This window comes from Mauremys reevesii, linkage group 2, assembly GCF_016161935.1.
Source record: "Mauremys reevesii isolate NIE-2019 linkage group 2, ASM1616193v1, whole genome shotgun sequence".
In the NCBI taxonomy this organism is placed as follows: Eukaryota; Metazoa; Chordata; order Testudines; family Geoemydidae; genus Mauremys; species Mauremys reevesii.
Genome location: NC_052624.1, coordinates 58,874,978 through 58,899,171, shown reverse-complemented (window position 1 = coordinate 58,899,171; position 24,194 = coordinate 58,874,978). Strand labels below are relative to the sequence as shown.

General features: G+C 43.0%; 1 protein-coding gene across 1 annotated transcript in view; it reads left to right on the top strand.

The window, feature by feature from the left end:
* The window catches only part of LOC120398549 (ATP-dependent translocase ABCB1-like), an 80,215-nt gene that overhangs the window by 16,695 nt on the left and 39,326 nt on the right, over positions 1 to 24,194 (top strand). Inside the window, 11 exon segments of the mRNA XM_039526059.1 lie at positions 82 to 148; positions 344 to 535; positions 1,603 to 1,774; positions 2,508 to 2,632; positions 6,907 to 7,084; positions 8,980 to 9,093; positions 12,309 to 12,419; positions 16,146 to 16,271; positions 18,020 to 18,223; positions 19,101 to 19,271; positions 23,542 to 23,703. Of these exon segments, the coding sequence (XP_039381993.1) occupies positions 82 to 148; positions 344 to 535; positions 1,603 to 1,774; positions 2,508 to 2,632; positions 6,907 to 7,084; positions 8,980 to 9,093; positions 12,309 to 12,419; positions 16,146 to 16,271; positions 18,020 to 18,223; positions 19,101 to 19,271; positions 23,542 to 23,703 (1,622 nt within the window).

The following is a 24,194-nucleotide window of genomic DNA, read 5'->3' as shown; positions in this document are numbered from 1 at the left end:
ATGGCCTAAAACCGTCATGATTTGTTTTATGCCTGTTCTAATAAAACTGAATAATTTTCTTTGTTACAATTAATCTTTCAGCTGTGATGAATAGTAGCTCTACTTGCCCAGCAATGCCAGGTTTGGATGTAGACGCTGAAATGACCAGGTAAGAACCTCTGCAATTATTTTCATAAGAATAGCACAGTGTAGTTTCTATATTTTCTTTGTCCATTAGACTGTAAGCCAAATTTGTCCCTCAATTACATCCCATTGGCTTCAGCAGGGTTGAATGTGACCTGATGCATCTAACTTATCTTGCAAGATGCAATTGACATTATGGACTTTTACTATTTTACTACAGGTTTGCCTACTACTATGCGGGTATTGCCTTAGCTGTAGTGATACTGAGCACCATCCAAGTCTGGACATTTCTGACCTCAGCTGCAAGACAGACAGCAAGAATCCGACAAAAGTTTTTTTTCGCCATACTTCACCAGGAGATGGCTTGGTTTGATACCAGCCAGATTGGAACGTTGAACACCCGACTGACAGAGTGAGAAAGCTCTATTTATCTATGTACCAGAAACCTGAGTCTGATGTTTACCTTTATAGAATTAGCTACAGGGAATTTCCAGGAAACCTTTTTAACTAAGACCCAAAATATTTCTCCTATCTGAGGGAGGAATTTGTTACCATTTTTCACTTCAGTTTCAGGGTTTCAGTGACATTTCCATTGTGAGGGCGTATGCCATGAAATGCAATATCTTACTCCTCTGACATTGGTTTTGTAGTGTCTATGAGCTATTTTGCAAACTACTGTAGATAAACAGCTCTGCTGTCTCCAGCTAGTTTACAAACACTGAAAACCCTGACATTGTATGAAATGAAACTGCACTGATAGTTATGTGCACTGTGTTATCATTTTGAACGTGATCCAAAACCAATTAAAATCCTTAGGAATCTTTGGATCAGGTCCCTGGTGCAGGGATTCAGAGGAAGGTATTATCAGAGTTTCTCCAGATTTAATATTAGCAGGAGGGATATGCCCAGTTTTCGTAAGATGTGAATCCTGAAGGGAATGAGAGAGGCTTGAATTTCACCAATCCTAGTTCCCACATCTGTAAATAGCAAGAGAAAATTAGTGTGACACGCAATGATTTTCCAAATAATAATTTACTAACACTGAACTTGTCACTGTATAGGATGGAAAAAGGAGATATTTCTTGCCTCAAAGATCTTAAAATCTAATAACAAAATTGAAGAAGATCGGATACATAGGGGAACTTAGAGGAAAATGTAATGTAAAGGTTTTGGGGTGATTTTTTTTAATGGATTATTCCTTTTGGATATTGCATAAATGAATTGGGTCACGAGTGAATGAGCAGGGGTAGCAATGGCAGAAGTCTATCTAGAGGTTACATCACAAACAATGAGTTGTGATCTGCTAGTTCGTAGCCCCACAAAGAGCCATTGCTGCTGTTCAGTATCTACGTCCAAAATTTCTACTACCCAATGATTTGAACAGTTAAACTTCTGACAAGCTTCTCTCCAGCAAAAGAGAAAAATGTGTGAGGAGGAGGCATTCATCAAAGTTAACAAATCTCTTTTTTTAATTAACAGTGACATTAACACCATCCACGAAGGCATCGGAGACAAGATCTGTATATTTGTACAATTCTTTTCCACGTTTCTGACAGGGCTTGTTATAGGATTCGTCTACGGATGGAAACTGACTTTGGTGATTTTGTCAGTTAGCCCTCTCCTTGCTGCAGCAGCAGCAGTTGGATCATTTGTAAGTGCTGAGGAAAAACAAATAAGAATTCTACCTCTAAAAACAGATTAAGAGGGAGTGAACCCCAAAGCAACATGACCCCAAAGTTTGGAGAGCATGGAGAGCAGCCCTTCTCCTGCTCCACTGGCTCCTGCCCCAATATTTGCAGAGCTCTGTCTACACTGAGCATCAGCGGGCAGGCATTAGCATGCCATGGAGGCCTGGACTGCGTCCAGTCACCACCACTCACCACATGGGAAGAGGATGATCTGCATCTATCAACTGTGACCACATTAGTAGATATTGCTTGTAATGCTCACAAAAATTTACAAAGTGTTTCCATTTTTAGATTGTATTTTGTTTTCACTCCCCTTTTCCCCCACCCAAGCACTGAAAATGGTGGAGGAAGAAACAGGATTATGACCTGTAATTAAGATAACTAAGTTATTTACATGGCCTCCATTACTGTAGTTTCTGAGTGCCTCACAAGCTTCATTGTGTTTAGCCTCACAACACCATGCAAGAGAGGGGATTCCCATGTTACTCACGGAGAAGTGAAAAACGGAGAAAAATTACTTACCCAAAGTTGCCCAGGAAAACTGTGTTGGAGTGGGGACTTGAACCCAGGTCTCCTTAATTCTAGGCTCTTTCGCTAAGTGCTTGATCACCCTTTGTAGCAGTACATTATTTACACCACTTAAATAGATTTCCATAAAATACTTTCCCCTTCCCCCCCACCTTCCCAATTTTCCAGTTCCTGGCATTATTCACTACAAAAGAGCTGACTGCTTATGCTAGAGCAGGAGCTGTGGCAGAAGAAATTTTGACTTCTATCAGAACAGTCGTTGCTTTCAATGGACAGACGAAGGCATTAGCAAAGTGAGTTTTTTTAACTAATAATTGATTGTACATAATATTTGGGAAAGTGATGGGCTTATTTAAAAAAAAATCGAAGATGATCGGTCAGTTTATCCCCCAGATAGCTGAGAAGTTCAGTTGAAGATAAATACGAGCATATGGAAGGAGATGTTTTCTGTCACTCATGAATATTTGCAATCACTCAATTGACCTACATTATGGAGGAGCATTGTAAGATCCAATTTCCCTCTGACACTAACCTGAAGTTGAATTTGGAAGCTGAGGCTACAGAAAATGCAATCTTCTCTAAGGCTCCATTTCAACAAAGCACTTATGCAAATACTTTAAGCACATGCACACGCACACTGAAATCATTGATTAAAGTGTTGACAGTTAAGTTCATGCTTTACTGGATCATGAGCTTAGGTAAGATTCCCTATCACTTTCCTATGTCATCGACTTCAAGCGGGCTACCCACATGCTTAAAGTTAAGTACGTGCTTAGTGCTTTGCAAATAATCCTCCTTTTGATCTAATCTGAAAAGCACCAATGTTATCTGAGCAGTTTATGTGGAAAAAATTAATTGCACATCATTTTAGGATCCCTTCACTACTGCGTAAACTGTGCCATTCATTTTGGGCCTTCCCACTTTTGGTCAGGGCATTTTTGCACATAATGTATGTGTCGAGAGGTTCCTACAAAGCTGCTCAGCCTGTTATTGAACAATAAAATGATATGCATGTCCTCCTGAAACGTTCTGAGAACATTGCTGGGCTGAACGGTGCTTTCTGTAATGCCCTTCAGAAGCTAAAGGGGATTAGATAGCTAATGAGTGAACAGAAGCTGTTATTGATTGATGGAAAACCATAAGCTTGTAAAGGAATCACAAGCAAAAAGAGAATATTTTTTTTCATTAACTAAGTGTTAATCTTTGTCCTTGTCTCACAGGGGTTAATTAGCATAATATGGTGCTTAATTTGTATTTGATTGCTTGCTATGGGCATAAGTCTTGGTAATTTAGCTTCTGAGAATAGTTCCTGGCTTCCAACAGCGTTCAGCAGGAGAGAACTACTGCCAGGTTGTGGAGTCAAAGGGGATTCTGGCTTCTGTTTACTTGTTTGGTTTTATCTAAAGCACTTTTTCTTCAAAAATTGAGTGAGCACTAACTCTTCCCTTTGCGAGCTGATATTCATAGAATCCTAGAAATGTAGTGCTGGAAGGGACCTTCAGAGATCATCAATTCCAGCCCCCTGCACTGAGGCAGGGTCAAGTATAGCTAGGCCATCTCTGATAGGTGTTTGTCTAACCAGTTCTGAAAAACCTCCAATGATGGGAATTCCACAACCTTCCTCGGTAACACATTCCAGTACTTAACTATCCTAATAGTTAAACAGTTTTTCCTAATATCAAACCTAAACCTCCCTTGCTGCAGATTACCCTGATTATTTCTTGTCCTGTCTTTTGTGGATATGGAGAACAACCGATCACCATCCTCTCTGTAACGCTCCTTAGCATATTTGAAGACTGTTAGCCAGGTCCCACTTAGTCTTTGTCATAGGTTTATTCCCCACTTTGAACTTTAGCGTTCACAAGATGGGGACCTGCATGGACTCCTCTAAACTAAAATCCTAGTTTAGATCTGGTTCTCGCTGCCACCAGTCAGTTTTTAAGTGTCTGACCCACTCCCTGTTCCCCCAAAACTTTCCCTGGGGAACACAGATTCAAACTCCTTGAATCTTAACACAGAGGGAAATAATCCATTCCCCCCTCCCCTCCCTAGTCCTGGAGAGAGATACCTTGATTCAAACTCCTTGAATCAAACAAAGAGGGATTCACTTTCCCCCCCTCCCCTTCCCCTGAAAATCCAAACAAGGGAAGAAATCAATTAAGTTCTAAAAAGAAAAGATTTTATTAAGGAAAGAAAAAAAAGTACACTATCTCTGTATTACCAGGATGCAAAAATACAGGGTCTAACTTATAAACCTGGAGAGGCTCTCCCCCCGCCCTCCTTTCTCAGAACAATCAAAGTAACAGCAAACAGAAATAAAGATATTTCTCCAGCAACCACACAATTGCAAATGCAGAAATCAAATTATAAGACTAATTTGCCTTTCTAATACTCACTATACTGGATAGTAGGAAATACTCCAGGAGAACTTGGAGACATGTCTGGCCTCTCTTAGATCCAAAGAGAGAACGGCAATTCAAACAAAGGACACATACAAAGCCTTCCCTCCACAGAGATTTGAAATTATCCTGTCCCTTGATTGGTCCTCTGGTCAGGTGTTCATCAGGTTACTGAGCTTGTTAACCCTTTACAGGTAAAAGAGATTTTAACCCTTAACTATCTGTTTATGACAGTCTTCAATTTTCAAGACCAACATGCCCAGTTCTTTTAACCTTTCTTCAGGTTTTCTAAACTTTTTATAATTTTTGTTGGTCTCTTCTAGACTTTCTCTAGTTTGTCCACACCTTTCCTAAACCGATACACTACTCTGGCAGAGGCCTCACCAAAGACAAGTAGAGTGGAACAATTGCCTCCCATGTCTTAAATACGATACTCCCCTGAGAGCACCCAGAATATTATCTTTTTCACAACTACATTATGTTGTTGGTTCATATTCAATTTGTGATGTACTTGAATTCCCAGATCCTTGTCTGCAGTACTACTGCATAACCAGTTATTCCCCATTTTGTATTTACGCATTTGATTTTTCCTTCCCAAGTGTAGTACTTTGCAGTTGTCTTTATTGACGTTCATGTTGTTGATTTCAGGCCAATTTTTCCAATAGTACATAAGAATGGGTCAGACCAGTGTCCAGTGCCAGATATTTCAGAGTAAATCAACAGAACAGGGCAATTTTTGAGTGATCCATCCCATCATCCAGTCCCAGATTCTGTCACTCACATGTTTAGGGGCATCCACACCATAGGGTTTCACCCCTGACCATCTTGGCAAATAGCCATTGATGGACCTAGCCTCCATGAGCTCATTTAATTCTTTTTTGACCTAGTTATACTTTTGGCCTGGCAATGAGTTGTTGACTACATTATGTGAAGAAGTACTTCATTTTGTAAGTTTTAAACCTACTACCTATTATTTTCATTGGGTGACCCCTGGTTCTTATGTTACATGAAAGGGTAAATAAGAGTTTCCTATTCACCTTCTCTTCATTCATTTTCTAGACCTCTATCATATCCTCTCTTAGTCATCCCTTTTCTAAGATGAACAGTCCAGTCTTTTTAATCTCTCCTCAGGTGGAAGTTGTTCCAAACCCCTAATAATTTTGTTGCCCTTCTCTGTACCTTTTCTAATTCTAATGTATCTTATTTGAGATGGAGCAACCAGAAATGCACACATTATCTGAGGTGTGGGCATATCATGGATTTACACAGTGGCATTATGATATTTTCTGTCTTATTAGCGATCCCTTTCCTAATGGTTCCTAACATTCTGTTAGCTTTTTTTGACAGCTGCTTCACATTGAGCAAATGTTTTCAGAGAATTGTCCATGATGTTTACAAGATCTCTTTCTTAAGTGGTAGCAGTTAAATTAGACCCCGTCATTTTTTTTTGTATAGTTGGGATTGTTTTCCAATATGCCTTACTTTGCATTTATCAACATTGAATTTCATCTGCCATTTTGTTGCCCAGTCACTCAGTTTTGTGAGATGCCTTTGTAGCTCTTTACAGTCAGCTCTGGACTTAACTATGTTGAATAATTTTGTATTATCTTCAATATTTGCCACCTCATTGTTCACCCTCTTTTTTCATATAATTTATGAATATGTGAACAGCACAGGTCTCTGTACAGGGTCCCCAAAGGATCTATAATTTTTCTCTCCCTGCTGTGAAAACTGACCATTTATTCCTACCCTTTGTTTCCTATAACTCTTAGCCCATGTCTTTGCTTAACAGCCTTTGGTGTGGGACCTTGTCAAAGGCTTTCTGAAAGTCCAAGTACACTATATCAACTGGATCACCCATGTCCACATGCTTGCTGAAACTCTCAAAGAATTTTAATAGATTGGTGAGGCACAATTTCCATTTACAAAGTTGTGTTGATTGTTCCCCAAAATATCATGTTTATCTGTGTACCTGATAATTCACTCAGAGCAGCCATGGGTCAGATCCTCTGTTGATGTAAAATCAATGAAGCTGTGTTGATTCACACCATCTAAGAACCTAGATAATTGATTTTTATGGCAGAAAACCCTGGAAGCATGAGAGGAAGCTAGAGAACTGAATGTCATCTGGGTACATACCAAATTTAACATTTATCATCTGTTTTCAGATATGATGTTAACCTGGAGAATGCTAGGAAAGTTGGAGTAAAAAAATCCATTACCACCTACACATCTTTGGGTTTCACAGAGTTTATTTTATTTGGAGCCTTTGCTCTTGCATTTTGGTACGGAACCAAACTCACAGTGGAGGAGAAAGAGAATTATGACATCGGACGTGTGTTAATTGTAAGTACAGCACAGTATAGTCGATTCGCTGAGGCAAACTTTTTAAAAATGGACTGTAAATTAGAAAAAATGCTTTGTTGTGTAAGTACTGCATCAAAGGATCCATAATTTCTACTCGGGCACAAAGTACCCATCAGACTAAATGTGTTTAATATAAATCAACAGAGATGTTGAATCTACATATTTAAGACCTCAAAGTTCCTAAACAAATATCTCATATGGTCACTGTCATGCTGTCTGGAGTGGTTCACAACCATGAGTGCCTACCTCAGGGCAGGCTGTCAGAAAACAGGGTAGACACCCCAAACTGGTGGTGTGTTCTATAATTAGATTTCACCAAGTCAGCAACAAATCTGAATTCCTGGATCACTATACTAATCTTACAATGGAGTCACAGACAGACTCTCCAGTCTATCTTGCCACCCAGACAAACTTGACTTCATGATAAAAGGTCATTTACACCAAAAATCACACCACATTCAGGTTGCTTCCAGTCCCAGGACTAATCACTTACCCCAGATCAATTCATATCCTAGATTTTATACCAAAGACAATGCTGGTAGTAAACTAACTAAAGGTTTATTAGCTAAGAAAAGGTAATAAGACTTATTGAGAGATTAAAGCAGATAAAATATATGTACAGATGAGTCTGTAATTTCAAATGGTAGCAGAAATGTAGTGATCTGCCAGTTTCGCAAAAGTCTCTCAGGGCTCAGGGAATCTCCATCTCTATGTTCATTTATTTTGCCCTGTTAGAATCAGAAACAGTGCAGAGATGAAGGATTTTTCCCTGAATCCATACTCATAGTTTTCTTCTCACAGAAAACAAGCTGACAGGGTCAATACCCATGTGGGCTTTTCCTTTGATGGCAGAGAGTGAGGAATACATCTGGAGTCTTCGACCCTCGATCATCACACACAATGACCACTTGGTTTGAAATTAACACTTTTCTATTAAATTCTTCATTTGCATTCCACAAGACTTCTTTCTCATTTGATGGATTATTTGCTGACAGGGGCATACACTATGTGAATGTTTGCTACAGCATTATAACTGGATCCAGATAAGTGTTTTAACTAATGCATTGTTTTCAGTGCATTAACATCCCATTAGTTTTCATGAAGTTTAAACACCAAATACATTCTTATACATTTAACAATCACTTAGATCTATACTAATACACATGTGAATTGGCCTGGCTTCCAGCTATGCATCTGTAATCATTCAGTGAGGTCTGGAGCTTTGGCATGAGCTGGCACTTTGTCTGCCAGTGTCACAGCCATGTAATCATCTTTCATTTTTTTAAATCCCTGCAAGGGATTATTGTACTTGACCAAAACTTTTAGATTATTTTTCCTTTGAAAAGGAATAAGGCCCTGATCCTGCAAAAACTTAGGTATGTGCGTTATGCACTGTGAGTAGCCCCACTGACTTCTGATGAGAACTTGACTTCAGTGGAACTAGTCACAAGGCATAATGTTAAGTGTGCACTTTGAAGGATTGGGGCCTCAGGAAGCTGTGGATTAATGCTCTTTGAGGACGCTGAGGTTTTTAATATTGCAAAGAGATGGAGAGATGTCTAATTTCACTATTTATTCTCTTAATGGAAGTTAATGAACGCAGGAGCAATAAAAAAAGCTAATTCAACTGTTAAAGGGCATGTGGGTGCACACAATAGCTACATTCATCATGTCTTGTGTCAAATCCAGTGAAAGAATAAAAACTGGGGGAGCTGGAAAAATGCAGCCTGAAATCTTAGTTTTGATGTTCTTGTTCATATATTTTTTTCTGGAAAAGCTCTTATGGAACCACCAGGATTACCATGATATTTAGCACTAAGGAAACTGCAGGTCTGGAGTGTACTGTATACTAGCTCCTGTTTTGTTCCCTGTAGGTATTATTCTGTCTGCTCCGTGGCGCATTCTACCTCATCCAGGGCTTCCCATACTTGGAATGTGTTGCCAGTGCTCAAGGTGCTGCCTATGAAGTGTACAAGGTCATCAATAAGGTACTGTGAAAGACCCAGACCAGTGGGGTACAGGAGTCTGGTAGAGGGCAAATATACTGGCCACTGGATGAACAATTTTCTGTTCCCTGAGTGACCAGAGCAGGGGCTGCCCTACAGCAATCAGGAACCTGCTAGCACTAAATAAGACGAGCAAGCTAATCAAGACACATGGAGCCAATTAAGAACCTTTTAGAATCAACTATGGCATGCAGGCTAATCAGGACACCTGGTTTAAAAGGGACCTCCCATCAGTTAGTAGGGGTGTGTGCAAGGAGCAGGGAGTGAGAAGGTGTGCTGCTGGAGGACAGGGCCGGTGCAACCATTTAGGTGACCTAGGCAGTTGCCTAGGGCGCTAGGATTTGGGGGGAGACATGTTCTTCAGCAGCAATCGCGGCGGCCAGATCTTCAGACGCCCTGGTCGCCGCCAGCATTTAGGCGGAGGGAGCTGGGGCAGAGGAGCGCGGGAAGGCTGCAGCAAGTAAGGGGGGGAGGGCATGCAGGGGAACTCCCTGCCCCAGCTCACCCCTGCCCCGCCTCCTCCCCGGGCACGCTGTGGCTGCTTCACTTCTCCCCAGGGCCAGCTCCAGGCACCAGCATTCCAAGCTGGTGCTTGGGGCAGCATTCTGCAAGGGGCGGCAGTCCCTGTTGTTTTGCCCCCAAGCAGCGCGCCGAATTTCCGCTGCGGACGGCGGGGGAAGTCCGTGTGCCATTAGGGCGGCATGTGCGTTTCCGCGATGGCGGCAATTCGGCAGCAGCTTCTATGTTTCCCTGTCCGCTGCAGCTTCAGCTAAACATAGAAGCTGCCGCCGAATTGTCACCGCCGCAGAAACGCGCCTGCCGCCCTAAGGGCACACGGACTGCCCAGCCCGCCCGTGGCGGCAATTTGCCGCGCTGCTTGGAGCAGCGAAAACTGTAGAGCCGGCCCTGCTTCTCTTGCCTCCCAGGCTTGCGGTGCCTAACCTGATTGGTGCTGCAAGCCTGGGAGGTGGGAGAAGTGAAGCAGCAACGGCGTGCTCGGGGAGGAGGCAGAGCAGGGGTGAGCTGGGGTGGGAGGGTGCCTCAGGGCAGAGAGTGGGGGGTGGGGAGCTGCCACGGGGGGGCGCCTCAAGGCAGAGGGGGGGAGCTGCCGCTGGGGGGCTCCTCAGGGCAGGGGCTCGGGGACAGAGGAGGGTGCAAGGTGGAAGTTTTGCCTAGGGCACGAAACATCCTTGCCCCGGTCCTGCTGAAGGAGTGAAGAGTTCAAGCATGATCAGGCTTCAGGAGGAAGATCCTGCAGTGAGGATAAAGAAGGTGCTGGGGAAGGCCATGAGGAAGTAGCCGAGGGAGTTGTGCCATCACGCAGCTGATACAGGGAACATTGTAGACAGCTGCTATCCACAGGGCCCTGGGCTGGAACCTGGTGTAGAGGTTGGGCCTGGGTTTCCCCCATTCCCCCAACTCCTGATCAGACACAGGAGGAGTTGACTTGGTCTGTGAGAAACACCAGAAGGGAAGGTCTGAATTGAAAAGGGATCTGGCCTGTCCCCAAGCCACTAGGTTTCCCCCATGCTGGCCAGTGGTGAGGTTAGGTGAGCGGACGGCAGGTTTGAGCACTAGCAAAAGTAGCCAAACTGAGGGCTGCCATGAATCTCTGAGGCAAGCAAATCCACCTATAAGTGCAGGACCCACCAAGGCAGATGAGGAACTTTGTTCAGGTACTTAATGTCACTTTTCTAGCAGTCTGAAATTTCTGATTTATTTCTCAAAACATTCAAAAAGGGGATGAACTGCGTAGACTCAGACCACTGAAAACAAAAGTAAGACGACATTTCTCTTCATATTAAGGAGACACGAACCCTAACCAAATCCCTAAATGAGCTTATTGCAAACTTGGGGGAAATTGAGATCTATAGCTCAACTTTACAGATTGGCGCCCTCGTTCCTGTTAGGTTTGTCACTCCCTCATTCATTTATTTTTTAGAGTAAGTGGTGAAGAGCTAAGTGAAATGACATTGCTCTTTAAAACACAAGTATGTGGAGTGGACATGATTTCAGTTCAACTGCTTTTGATTTGGAGATTAACAGTGCTGTTGAAAGCTCTGGTAATACTGCTGCTGGGGAAGAGGGATGCCACACTTTCAGTAACTAACTCTTAGAATTTTGTACAGCAGTTTGTTATATATCTGCAGTCCCAGGTTCATATTAGGTTAGAACAAAGGGTTCAGTTTTGTCCTCTGTTATGGCCATAAATGCTGGTGGGTGTCAGTGAGGTTTTGTGGATATAACAAAGGGTGGAATTTTTCCCAAAGAAACTAAATTAAGGGTGATCAAACTCTGTGTAACCACCTCTGGAGTTGGTTGTTCTTGACCTATTACACTAAGCAAATCTTTAGGGGACTCGCCCCGGACTACAGCAATGATGGCTACAGAGGCTCACGACTCTGCTTCCCAGATTGCCTAGAGTCCTGGATGGAGATAGAAGAATCTGGAAGCTACTACCAGAACCAATCGGAAACCAGAGCTCAGAGAACAGGGTTTGGTTTTATTTTTGGTTTTGCTGGTCTTGGAATGGAGCAGAGAGAGCCTAGGAGGTCTCCTTTAAACTTCCCGTTTCTACTCAAAGAGATTTGAACTCTGCTGGTGGTTACTGGGTCATTGAAAAGTGTCAGTCCAACAGAGATCAGCAGCGTGGGAAGTGGAGGAGCAATTCCAGTCAGGCTATTTAGTGCCAGGCTAATTTTCCATTGGACTTCAGACCAGGGAGCCTCAGGATGATGGTATCTTTTTTAGAGATGAAGACTTGGTAATAAATCCCCAGTTTGTTTATTTTGCTTGTGCATTTTAAGCCAACCAACAATTACAGGCTGCATCACTCCTCCATGAACTGATTCTCAACCCACATTCTGCCTAGGCAGATGCTGGGAGGGAGCTAAGGGATTTGGGCCCATTGTAAATGTTGGGAGATGGATGATTTAAGGTATAGTTGATGTTTTATTATTCTAGTTACTCCTGTTCTTTCCTTGTCCCCTATCCCAAAATGCTTTGCAGGGTAGACACAAGGATTGCATTTCACTGATAGGCAGAATTCTCTGGGGTGAAATACAGCAACCAGTGATCAGTTAAACTGCTATGTAGTGTTGCAGTGTTTCTTTTACTTTCTTAAACAACTTATCCATCAAAAGTCACAACCGTAAAATCACACAAACGTGTAATACCCTTTCAAAATCTCTCTCCAGCACCGTCTTCTAGATAGCAGTGCCAAGGAAGGATACAGACCAGACAAGCTCAAAGGAGAGATTGAATTCAAAAACATCCATTTCAGTTACCCATCTAGACCTGATGTTAAAGTAAGTGATCTTTTCAAATTCATCTTTACAGTGAAGAGCTGCTACTATTATCTGTGTGACCAAAAAGAAAACTGATATTTTATCAATTTAATGTGTTTATTTTAAAACAGTTTTTTTTTAAAGTGCCCATCCTGTACTCTGGGTATTTATACACCACAGTGTGGTTTTGTTGAAAGAACATTGTGTGAGGACTGAGGAGACCAGGATTCTATTCCCAGCTCTGCCACTGGCCTGCAAAGTAACACTTGGCAAGTCACTTCACCTCTCTTCCTCAGTTTCCCCATCTGTAAAATGGAGATGGTAATACTGACCTCCTCTTTAAAGTGCTTTGACAAATATGGATGAAAAGTACTATGTAAGAGCTAAATGTTATTATACTAGTTATAAAAATACAACAGTAAAGAAGGATGAATGTCCTCCCAAAACTAAATCTTTGTCGTCTTCATCATCATCATCCACCTTTTCTTCATTCTCACCTGCTGTAAAAAGCAAGGGAGAACAAATGGGGCTTACAGCATAATGTGAAGGTGAGTAAATTTGGCCTCTGGTGAATTGAATCAGAAGCAAATTCTTCATTCAAGCTCGCTCACCAAGAATGCCTCACCTCCAGCCCTCGTGTGGTTAAACCCAGAAAGCTGTTTGTGTCAGTGCTTCAGAAGATCTCAGCTGCTGTGATATCCCATGTGGGGAGAGGTGATCTTGGAGATAGCCAGGACTCAACCTATTTTAAGGCCTATTGGTTAAAGCCATTATTCTAAATCACTCCTGACAATGAAGTGGAAGCCAGTGCAGATCACACAGCATGGAGGTAAGATTTTCCCCCACAGAAAATGCCCTCTAAGAAACAGACTGCCATACTCTACACCCGCTGAAGTTTGTGAGGGGAGTCATTTTATTGTATAGTCCTATGTCTGGTACTTTGCAGTAATCCACTATTTCTCTCTGGATTGACATCTGTACCAGAATTGAAAGTTCAGAACCTTCTGGCCAAGTGCAAAAGAGAAACAAAATGCTATTAGCCGCTACTGCTTCCTGTGTGCAAAAGCAGCTGTGGATCCAACAGGTTACAAACTCACTTGAGTGTGCTGCTGTTAGCTCTGCCATTTCTTCTGATGGGTTCCTCCAACCTACAAGCATAAACTCAGTCATCTCTGAGGTGAGTCACAGCTGACTTGCCTGCATCAAACCCACCCTGTAACTTGCTGGCTAAGCCAGTCAACTTCTCCAAGCTGGGTCTGATGAAACAGAGACCTAGAGCTATGTTAACTGAATACTGAAGTCAGTGTAGTCTGTAGTGTCTCACTGTCTTCCCCTAATGGTCTTGCATACAAATGAGCAGGAGGGTGACAATTCACAATCCCACATCACTCCATTCAAGAGAAATCCTGGGCTGGATGAGCCACAGTTTGGGGCTGTGGCTGGAATGGGAAGGAGCCATTCAAGAATGATTCCATCCATCCCTTCTAGACTCCACCCTGTGTCAGCAGTGGCTCATTATCAATGGTATCAGAGGTAGCTGGCAAAGCTAAAAGAATCATCCTGGATACCTGGTTCTCATCAATCACCAGCCAGAGATGATCAACAGACCAGATAAAGGCAATGTCTATTTAGTACCTAAATTTGGAATGAATCGGGTCACAGAGAGCTGAAGACTCTAGTTATCGTCAGCGTTATCTTGACATGCCCTTTCCTGCCTTACCTAAAAAGGAAGATTAGAGCTGGGATGGTCGTGATGAGAAATGATGTTAAAGGGATGGAGAATGATGCTCTTGTTTGGACAAGCAAACACCAAAGCTTATCTGCTATTAGCTTACTGGAAAACTGGAGCTCTTCTGGAATAGTATAAGGAGATGAGAACAATATTCCTGCTTTTATCTTCTATTACAAAAAAATGTATATTTAGGTTGATTTATGTGTAACCCTTCTGCCAGGCTGAAACGATAGCAGCAAGGGCCGGGTTCAATACATAGGGGTCCCTTCCCCACAACATAATGCAAAACCAGCTCGAGCCCCCACCCAGTGACCTGGGAAAATCTTACACACACCCCTGGGCACCTCGAGGAGGCAATACTTCCCCTCTCGCAAGCACAGAGTCTTGGTGTAGCAGAAAAGGTTTAATTACATGAGATAAACAACAAGCATTAAATTGGGAAAATACCTCAGCTAGAGTTCATAGATCAAACCGTGAGCAAAGACCCACCCCAGCAAATTGGGCCGTGTCCTTCCCTCTGGGCCCTTGAGTCCAGCAACCCCCAAATCACCCACAATCCCAAAAGTCCCACAATCCAAAATCTCTGTCCCGGGTCAGTGCAGCCCTAGTGTTTGAGAGTCTATCCGCAGAGGTCCCCCTCCCCAGCCTGGGTAGAAAGGGGCACCTTACGTGGTTCGGGGCCAACTGCCCTGCCTCTTCGTGGGGTTCTGCTTCCACCAGTCGTCCCCACAAACTGCTCAGCTTTGCTTGCTCTGTGGGCTGCTCCACTCATCCCACAGCTGCTCCTCTCTGCCAGCTGCTCTGGTCCACCAGCTGTCCTGTGATCCGCTCCAGCCGTCCTCACGAGCTGCTTGGCTCCACTCACCCAGTGGCTTCACAAACTGCTCCACTCTGCTCTGCCAGCTGCCACAGTACTCAGTGCTCTCAGCTCAGCAAGTCCAGCTCTTTAGTGATTTCAGCTCTTAGTGATTTCAGCTCACAGTAGGGGAGCCCAGTGCCAGTGCACCACTAGCCCAAAGTGAGTTCAGCTCAGTAACCTGTAACTAGATTCTTAAGGGAATCAAAAATTAACTCTGACATTCCACAGTGGAGAAAGGCATAGATAGAACTGGTGCTTCTGGCTCACACAAGGCACCTATGCCACCAAGTACAGATATCTGTTCCAGCCTCTCTCTTTTCAATGGGTTTTGGAACCCATGTCCCTTGTCTAGCAAGTGCTATTTAGTTGATAATGAAATCCTTTATCATAAGACAATTTTGTAGTTCCTCATTTACTTAATCAGGGTGACAACATTTTATTCCTCCTGCCCCAATAACAAAGAAATTGGGGATCCCACAGCAGTGAAAATAACCATCCCAGGCTGCTGTGAGCTATGTTAAGTGGGGTGGGAGAGCCAATGCAAATAACTGAAATGCCAATGTGAATACTTGAAACTTCTTTCTGCACTCCCCATAATTTACCAACAGATGTCAGGGTAGAGCTCATCCTGACTCTGCTTACATATGACTACACAATAGTTCCCATAGGAGACAAATATTTTGGCCACTAGTAATATTAGACATTTATAAGATGGGATAAATGGACTGAGGTAAAATGTTCCTAAATGTGAACATAGCAACAAAAGGTGTCATTACTCCATAACTAATCCCTCCTTAGTAAATTCTAGAGATTGTCAAACTCTGATTCTTCATTCCACTGGGGATATTAAAACACCCACTTTGTTTTCAGAGCCAAAGGGCTTTTCTTAGGGCAGTCTTTATAGAATAAGAATAGAACAAAGCAAGATTGTTATTAGTAATAAAAACTTTTTCTTGTCATCTTCAAAATGCTTTCCAACCCGGATTGGAACAAAGGACTGAAAGCAGGCCTGGGAGTTCAATACACTGTTAGACCAGACCTCTCATTATTGGCTTGATCATGATGCCAAGCATCTTAATATACCTTTTTCTAAACAAACCATTTATTTAAGTAGCTCTATATTTATTGGATTAACATATAAAGATTATATTTCCAGATTCTCAAGGGCCTGAACCTGAAAGTTCAATCGGGGAAGACCATCGCTCTGGTTGGCTCCAGTGGCTGTGGCAAAAGTACTGCTATTCAGCTGCTACAGAGATTCTATGATCCAGTCCAAGGAGAGGTTAGTTTGGATGAACTGTGGATATTCCTGGCTACTAGGCTGAAGATTAATTTCCTGACTAGATTACACCTATACTTTAAAAGGATTTTACACAAAATTGGATTCTTAAAGGAACAAAAGATACGTAGCATCCAAAGAAATTCTGAAATTGATTTTTCATTACTTGTATGCCATGATGATGAGAATATTGTAAAAACCTAGATAGGACTTTACTGATATTAAGTCATAATTTGGATTTAAATATTTGATGATATTGTTATGCTGTACAAAGCACACGGGATCTTTTCAGGGAGAAAAGGCAAATACGCTGCATTTATTGAAAATACAACAGTTAGCATATGCTTTTTAGTCTCTCTCTCTCTCACACACACACACACACACACACACACACACACACACACACACACACACACACCTGCCAGTTGTTTATAGTTACCAGTTTGTTGTAGCTCGAGTCAATCTAATGGCCAGTTGGCTTGAGCACGAGTTGGAGCTGGGCTCAGTCGGTCGCGATCTGATGCTCCGAGGCTTTGCAGGAATGAACCCAGAGTTCTGTGGCACAACACCCCAGCTTTGTAGTTATAAATTCCTATTTGAGTCCATGCATTTTGCAATGTCATCCTATCCTTAAGTGGTGTTAATCTTGGGGTTTTCTGCTATTATCATTTGATGGTTATTGTCAGGCTTCCCATTGTTAGCTCCTATTTGTTGTCTCACCTTCTGGGGTGCCTGCCTCACCTTAGGGGTTGTCAATGCTGCTAACATGTTTAACATTGGATACAATGGATGTTTTCTGATTGTCTCCTGGTCTTTCCAAGTCTCTCACTTTTTCTTGACCATCTGGACATTTGTGATGGCTTTCACACCTTATCTTTTCCTGATGTGTGAATGAGGAATGCATGCAAACACTCTCTTACAGAAACCTTCCAAGGTATAGAGACAGCAGTATTTTATATTCAGCAGAATACACTGTAAATCAAGCCTAGCTAAATCTTATAACTAAAACAATTCACACTGGGGCTCCAGGACCTCAACATTCCTCTAATCACCTTAACATAGATACCATACAAGATCCTGTCTCTTACTTACTAAAACCTTAAAACAAAGAAATGTATATTTAACTAGAGTGCCTAATTTGTAATACATATAGGAAACCATAGTAGACATTGTAACTTATCCTAAAACAAGAGAGTGACCATAATCAGTCATAAGGATTGTTCTGGTCTGTCATTCCTTTCTGCTATTCAAAAAGGGTGGCTGGCAGGATGAAATCAAATCATACATTAATTCTCATAGTACAATTATAAAATACTGCTCCTACAATATCCTTTTTGTTATTCTTCTCCTTTCATTCTTCTAGTCTGAGGTGATTGTGAAGATATAGTTTTAATTTTTCCTGGTCATTTTGTTTAAATGTTATTGCTTTATTCCATGTGAGAAGCTGCTAAACAAATATTGAAGTCAATTATTATACATCTCTACCTCGATATAACACTGTCCTCGGGAGCCAAAAAATCTTACCTCGTTATAGGTGAAACCGCGTTATGTTGAACTTGCTTTGATCCACCGGAGTGTGCAGCCCCACTCCCCCGCAGCACTGCTTTACCGCGTTATATCCAAATTTCTATTATATCGGGTCGCGTTATATCGGGGTAGAGGTGTATCATTATTATTATACCATTATAACAACTAATTATTTGAAACATAATACATTTCCTCAAACTCTTCATTTATGCCTTTCCACTCAGATTACCTTAGATGGACGAGATATTCGGACACTTAATATAAAGTGGCTAAGAGAACGTATTGGCCTTGTAAGCCAGGAGCCTATTTTGTTTGCTACAACAATAGCTGAGAACATTCGCTGTGGCAGAGAGGGTATTACTGATTCTGAAATTGAGAAAGCAGCTAAAGAAGCCAATGCTTTTGATTTTATATCCAGACTGCCTGATGTGAGTTGATGTACTTTTGAGCACCTTATAACTATGACAAATTCTTTGCTTTCTCTCTCTCTCTCTCTCTCTCTCTCTCTCTCAGTTCTTCTGAATTTTTGTGGCCCAAATTCTCTGCTGGTGCAAATTGATGGTGCTTCACTAGCTTTTCACTGATGTTTTGTCATTTATTCCAATTGACAATTTGGCCCACGATGTTCTTAATTTACAATACTAACTGTATGTCATGTGGCAACATTTTTTAATAGGGTGGATAAGGAATTTCTATGGACAATGAGAGATTTTTTCAATTTACCAGATGGTTTTTATTCTGTTTTCTTCTCCTAGGTATTATCTATCTTTTCCCACTTCCAATATTCCCATCTTTTTGTATTTTTTTTTGTTTTTTAAACTGGGTTTTGCTTGGCAAACAAAATTGCTTTGTGTCCTGAGTAGTCACTGGTTGGTATTGTTAGCCAATCAAATGGCTGGATTCCTTCAGCCAGTTCTAGTTTGTCTGTTTTTTTCACTTCAATTGCTGCTTTTTATAATAATTGAAAAATCTAATTTTAGAGTACCTTCTTTAAGCTAATAGAAAACCATCACACCGCATACTAATTCCTGGCCAACTGGAAGGTGAGACAGAGACAAAACTGTAAACTGATCATTAGGAATTTTAAACTGTCCTCTGCCTCAAGGGGGAAAAACACTGAATGTAATTGGCTAAGACAGTTCTTTTAGAAGTAATTATTCTTACAGTGTTTATTGGAGCATCCATCATAAAACTTTTAAAAGAGGGGATTTCTGTATGTGATAGTAACAATAATATGGGGGTGGGGGTGTAAAAGGATTTCAACTGACCGCTTCTGCAATCTCTACGCTCCTCTGGTTTTCTCAGAAATTTAATACCATGGTGGGGGAAATGGGAGCTCAGCTGAGCGGAGGGCAGAAACAGCGAATTGCTATTGCCCGTGCCCTGGCAAGGAATCCCAGGATTCTGCTGCTGGATGAAGCCACGTCTGCTCTGGACACTCAGAGTGAATCTATTGTGCAAGCAGCTCTTGATAAGGTAGGAATCCTATTGCTAGAGTTATCAATCAGTATTACAAAGCACAACAACTATATGGCAAGCTTGACATTAAAGGCTATAGCATGCCATCCATTTTTAAGCACAGCTCTCCACTGGTTTCAAGGAGGGCATTGAAATAAATAGGGATGCATCTTCAAATTTTGGTGTCATGATATGACTCTGTAATATTTAATCAAAACTCCGTTAAGCAATCTAAGGTTGCCACCCCTGAGGCCCTTCCCCTCTTCCACCTCTTCCCCTGAGGCCCTGCCTCCATCACTTGCTCCTCTCCCCACGTGCCCCCCATTGCTTGCTGGACTGTCTCAAGGAGCTTGGCTACATGTAGGAGGCAGCCCGGCTGAGCAGAGGCTGGTGCATGTTAATGACCCGGCACTTCTCCCCACCCTGCGGTAACTAAGCTTTTGGTTCAGGTGTCATTGGGCTGCCAGGTCATCAAAAACTGGGCACCTGGAAACCCTAAATGCCACCTGGACACAGAAGCCAAAAGCCAGACTGTCCGGATAAAACCCTGGCAGGTGGCAACCCGAAAGCAATCACAGGCTCTATTTCTGTTAGCGTCATTCCTGATTGCCAGGATATTTGCATGTAGACAGAAGTCGTCTGCTTTAATGCTGGCCATCACCACATTCTGCCTCACATCACAATTGCTTGCCTGGTGGTAAATTGTGAATGTGGCATCAGGAATTTAACTCCTACATTATCAAAGCAAGGTGCCAGAACTGTATGGATTTCTACAGGGCAAGAATAAAAATACATTGTGCTTATCCAGCACTGTATCTTCTCCAATCATTAAACAGATGTTTTAGTAATGTTCATAACACTGCTGGGATTTAGGGATTATTTTCTCCATTTTGCAAATGAGGAAACTGAGGCACGGACAGGTTATGTGGACACAGGGTGAGTTGGCAACAGAATCTGGAGCTTCACCTGAGTGAGGCCTACAGGACTGGGCTGCAGCACTGCTTTAAATTTCTGACGTGTATTTGTATATAACCAGTGGTGTATCATAAAAATAAGCTCTATGGAAAAGCCGGCCTCCCATTAGTACTCAGTAATAGTAAACCCAGAATACCGTAAGTTCTATGTGTGGCTCAAGGGCACTATATGGCTCACAGCATTTATCTGCAATAAATGTTAAGTCTGTGGGCCTAAATTTTACCTTCACTTAAACCCATCTGACCACACTGATATAAGTTACGGTTGCCCTCCAGGATTGGCTTGGAGTCTCCAGAATCGGCATCGATCTCCCGGTGACCATGGAAAGCAATCCAGGAGATTTTAATAGGATATTTTAAGAAAATGACATTGTCCTGTTGGGGAAAAGAATCTCTTGGAATCGCTTCAGTCAGAGTTGGCAACCCTAATATCAGCGGTAGTGCACGGCGTAATTGAGGGTAGTATTTGGGTGCTGAGCCCTTATGTTCTGCATAGATACTATCATTATTTATACTGAATTACACATACACACACAAGACATGAAAAGAACATTAAGGTTCCAAAGTCAAGCCCTCAAAATTTAGGGAATGACAGAATTAAAGTTTCCTGGTCAACATTAATTTGGTCCCCTTGTGTGTCTGCATTAGGGGACAGTCTTCAGTTACATGATCACATACTATTTTTTCCACAGGGCCCCTGCTTCATTCAGTGCACAGGATGGTGCTATTCAACATTCATTGCTAGTCAATATTTCTTTTTATCCTCAGCATTCAATGTATGCCCCCATGCCATTCAAACCCTGCTCTGAAAACAAAATTATTAACTTCCTCATGGGCTTTTCTATACCTCTCATCACTCTAGTATCTGAGTGCTTCATAAACACTAATGAATTTATCTTCACAATACCCCTGACAGGTAAGGTGGTCGTATTACTCCCATATTACAGACGGGGAACTGAGACACGGAGATGTTAATGTTGAAAGTGCATACTACTTTTGGGTACATGATCTGTGATGCCCAGGACTCAATATTTCAGAGAATTTTGCATTATACAGCGCTAGATATGTTAAAAACACATCTCCCATTGACTTCAGTTGCAGCCAAGAATGCTCAGCACAGAGACAGGGCTAGAATCCAATTTTCTAGGGCAATATTCAGCTGCTATAACAATAATGAGACCATCCTTTCTTTTCCTGCAATCCCCTGCTTCATTCACTACACACCTTACAACTTCTGCAACAAATAAGGCAGGTTTCCTGCAGACAAGAGAATTCTTTACTGCATAACTTTGATTCCTTCCATAATCACTGTTCATTCTCCTCTCCCTACTCTTGTTTCCTGTTCTGGTGTCACAACCCAATGGCCTCCTCCCCTTAGGGAGGTCCCTGGGAAGGTTGATCAGCACTGTATATTGCTAATGCTGTTGCAAGCATCACAAAGCATTTTGGGGAGGATTAAAGGTGTGTGAGTGGAGAGTGGAAGGTGTTTTTTAGGTCAGAAGAGGCCAAAAAGCGGGAGAAGAAAAAGAAAAGAGCAGAGAACAGGTTAATTCAACACTGCAATTAACAAGCTCAGTTAAAAGATAAAACACTGTCCTCTGCCCAACGACACTGCTTGCAGCCGAGACTTGGCTGACAGCCGAGAAAGACGGGGGCCTAAAAGTTGCCCAAGCAGCCGTGAAAAACCAATTACACAGACCTGCAGGCAGGGCCGGCTCCAGGCACCAGCTTATCAAGCAGGTGCTTGGGGCGGCAACTCTGGAGCGGGGCGGCACTTTCAGGTATTCGGCGGCAATTCGGCAGAGGGTCCTTCACTCGCACTCGGAGCGAAGGACCTCCCGCTGAATTGCCGCGGATTGCGATAGTGGCTTTTTTTTTTTTTTTTGGCTGCTTGGGGCGGCAAAACCCCTGGAGCCGGCCCTGCCTGCAGGACAGCAAAACCAGCAAAGAGGAAAACAAAGCCCAGGGCTGCAGAATCTGAAAACACAGACGAGACAACAAGAGTGGGAGCCGCCCAGGCATCCCTGAAGCTGGGATGCTTTGGGAAAAGGAAAGAAACCATATCAAGGCTCTTTGAACTGGTACAAAGAGCACCAGGAATAGAGGGCCCTGACTGAAACCACCCCCAAAGAAGCCCAGGACCCTCCTGAGAGCTGGGGCAACTTGGAGATTGCAGCAGATCCCTGGGACGACCTGGGCCCAGGGCAAGAACTCCTATCCACCCCTTCCCCTCTTCTTCTTATGTTACACCCAGGCCTGGCCAGCTTTGGGTAGTGCTTGTGTGAGTATGAAGGTGGGTTAGGGCTTGGGGCTCTAATGATTTCTCTCTTCCCCTGAGCGACGTGGGAGCGTTCCCAGCACTCTCTGCTGTATTTTATTTTATTAATAAAGCTTTAAAATTTAAACACTTCGTGTGTTACGGCATCTCCTCCTCCCCAAACAATCCTGCTGCGTCAGCCGGATCACCTGATGCTCCAGGCAGATTGTCACACCGGGAGAAACGACTCCTCCTGACTATAGGGAGGAGAAATTGCAGGCAAAGTCCTGTACAGCCCCCAAAGTCCTGGGCAGGAATATGCATAGTCACTGTGTGGGGATGGTGCATGTGCACTCCTGTCATACAATGCAGCGAGCTCAGACTGTTTCTTTGGGGAATATAGCTGCTGAACTCTAAGTCTCTACTGAGCACATGCAAATTGAGATGTTCAGAGCCTCAGATTTTCATGGGAATGGTAAAAGGCACATCCCTGATACCAGTGAGCCAAGCTCATCTCCTCCAAATTTCAAATCCCTGCTCTCAAGCATTTAGGTGATAAAGCTTCTCAATTAAAACAGTTATAAGAATGTTTTAATATGGGCAAAACAACATTATTTTTCTCTAACCTCATTCTGAGAAATCATTGAACCATTTTTGCTGAAATTTGCGGGGCCGGGGGGGGGGGGGGAGCGGAGAAGGTGAGGCAGATACCAGCATGGAAAGTTTCAGCCCAAATAATTAAATCTTGGCAAAGTTATAAACATCTGACAACAGGTCTTACAACTGGAAGTGTCAGGCAACCTTAGCTATAGTCTGTGGGTACCTGCACAGCCTATAAAATTAATCCACTTTCCCCTGTCATTATTATAAATGTGGATTTTGTAATCAGAAGTGTCCTTTGATTGTTAAATCAGACAGCAGGCGTGGAGATAATGATCAGCTATAAAGGGTCAGCAGGGTTTTACGCTTGTATTTTCCACACTGTTAGGTAGGGATTTTCTGGGGGGGGTTTTCACCACATTTTAAAGCACATCTCTCTGTTTTTTCCCCCGTTAAGGCTAGGGCTGGACGTACCACCATTGTGATAGCTCACCGGCTCTCCACAATCCGAACAGCTGACATTATCGCTGGATTTCACAACGGTGTTGTTGTTGAACAGGGAACACACAGTCAACTCATGACACAGAAGGGTGTCTACTGTTCTCTTGTGATGCAGCAGGTAATGAGATGTGATAGAGCACTCCTGACTAAGTGCTTCAGATTTACTGGCCATCTCTCTACTCCAGAAAATTATCTGCATATCTCACTCACAGGTGCTGATTTTTGTATTTGCTGGAGGGTGCTCCTCTCCGTCCCCCTCCCCCTCTCTTGTGACCTGTGGGCAGGGCTTCGGGGGTGGGAGGGAGGGAGGCTGAGCAGGGGTGGCACCTCTGGGCAGAGCACAGGCGAGCCTCAGAGGGAAGAGGCTGAGCAACAGCGGGGCCTCTTGTTCGAGTGCGATGGGGCCTTGGGGAGGAAGAGGCCAATCGGGGGAGGGGCTTTGGGGCGGAGTGGTGGGCGGGGCATTACGGAGGGGCCACAGTCCAGGTGCTGGAGCCCTCAAAAGATTATCCAGCCCTGCAAGTGCTGAACACCCCCTATTTGTTTTGGTGGCTGCTTTAGCCACAGACCACCCACAGTATCGGCGCCTATGATCTCACTGATACTATT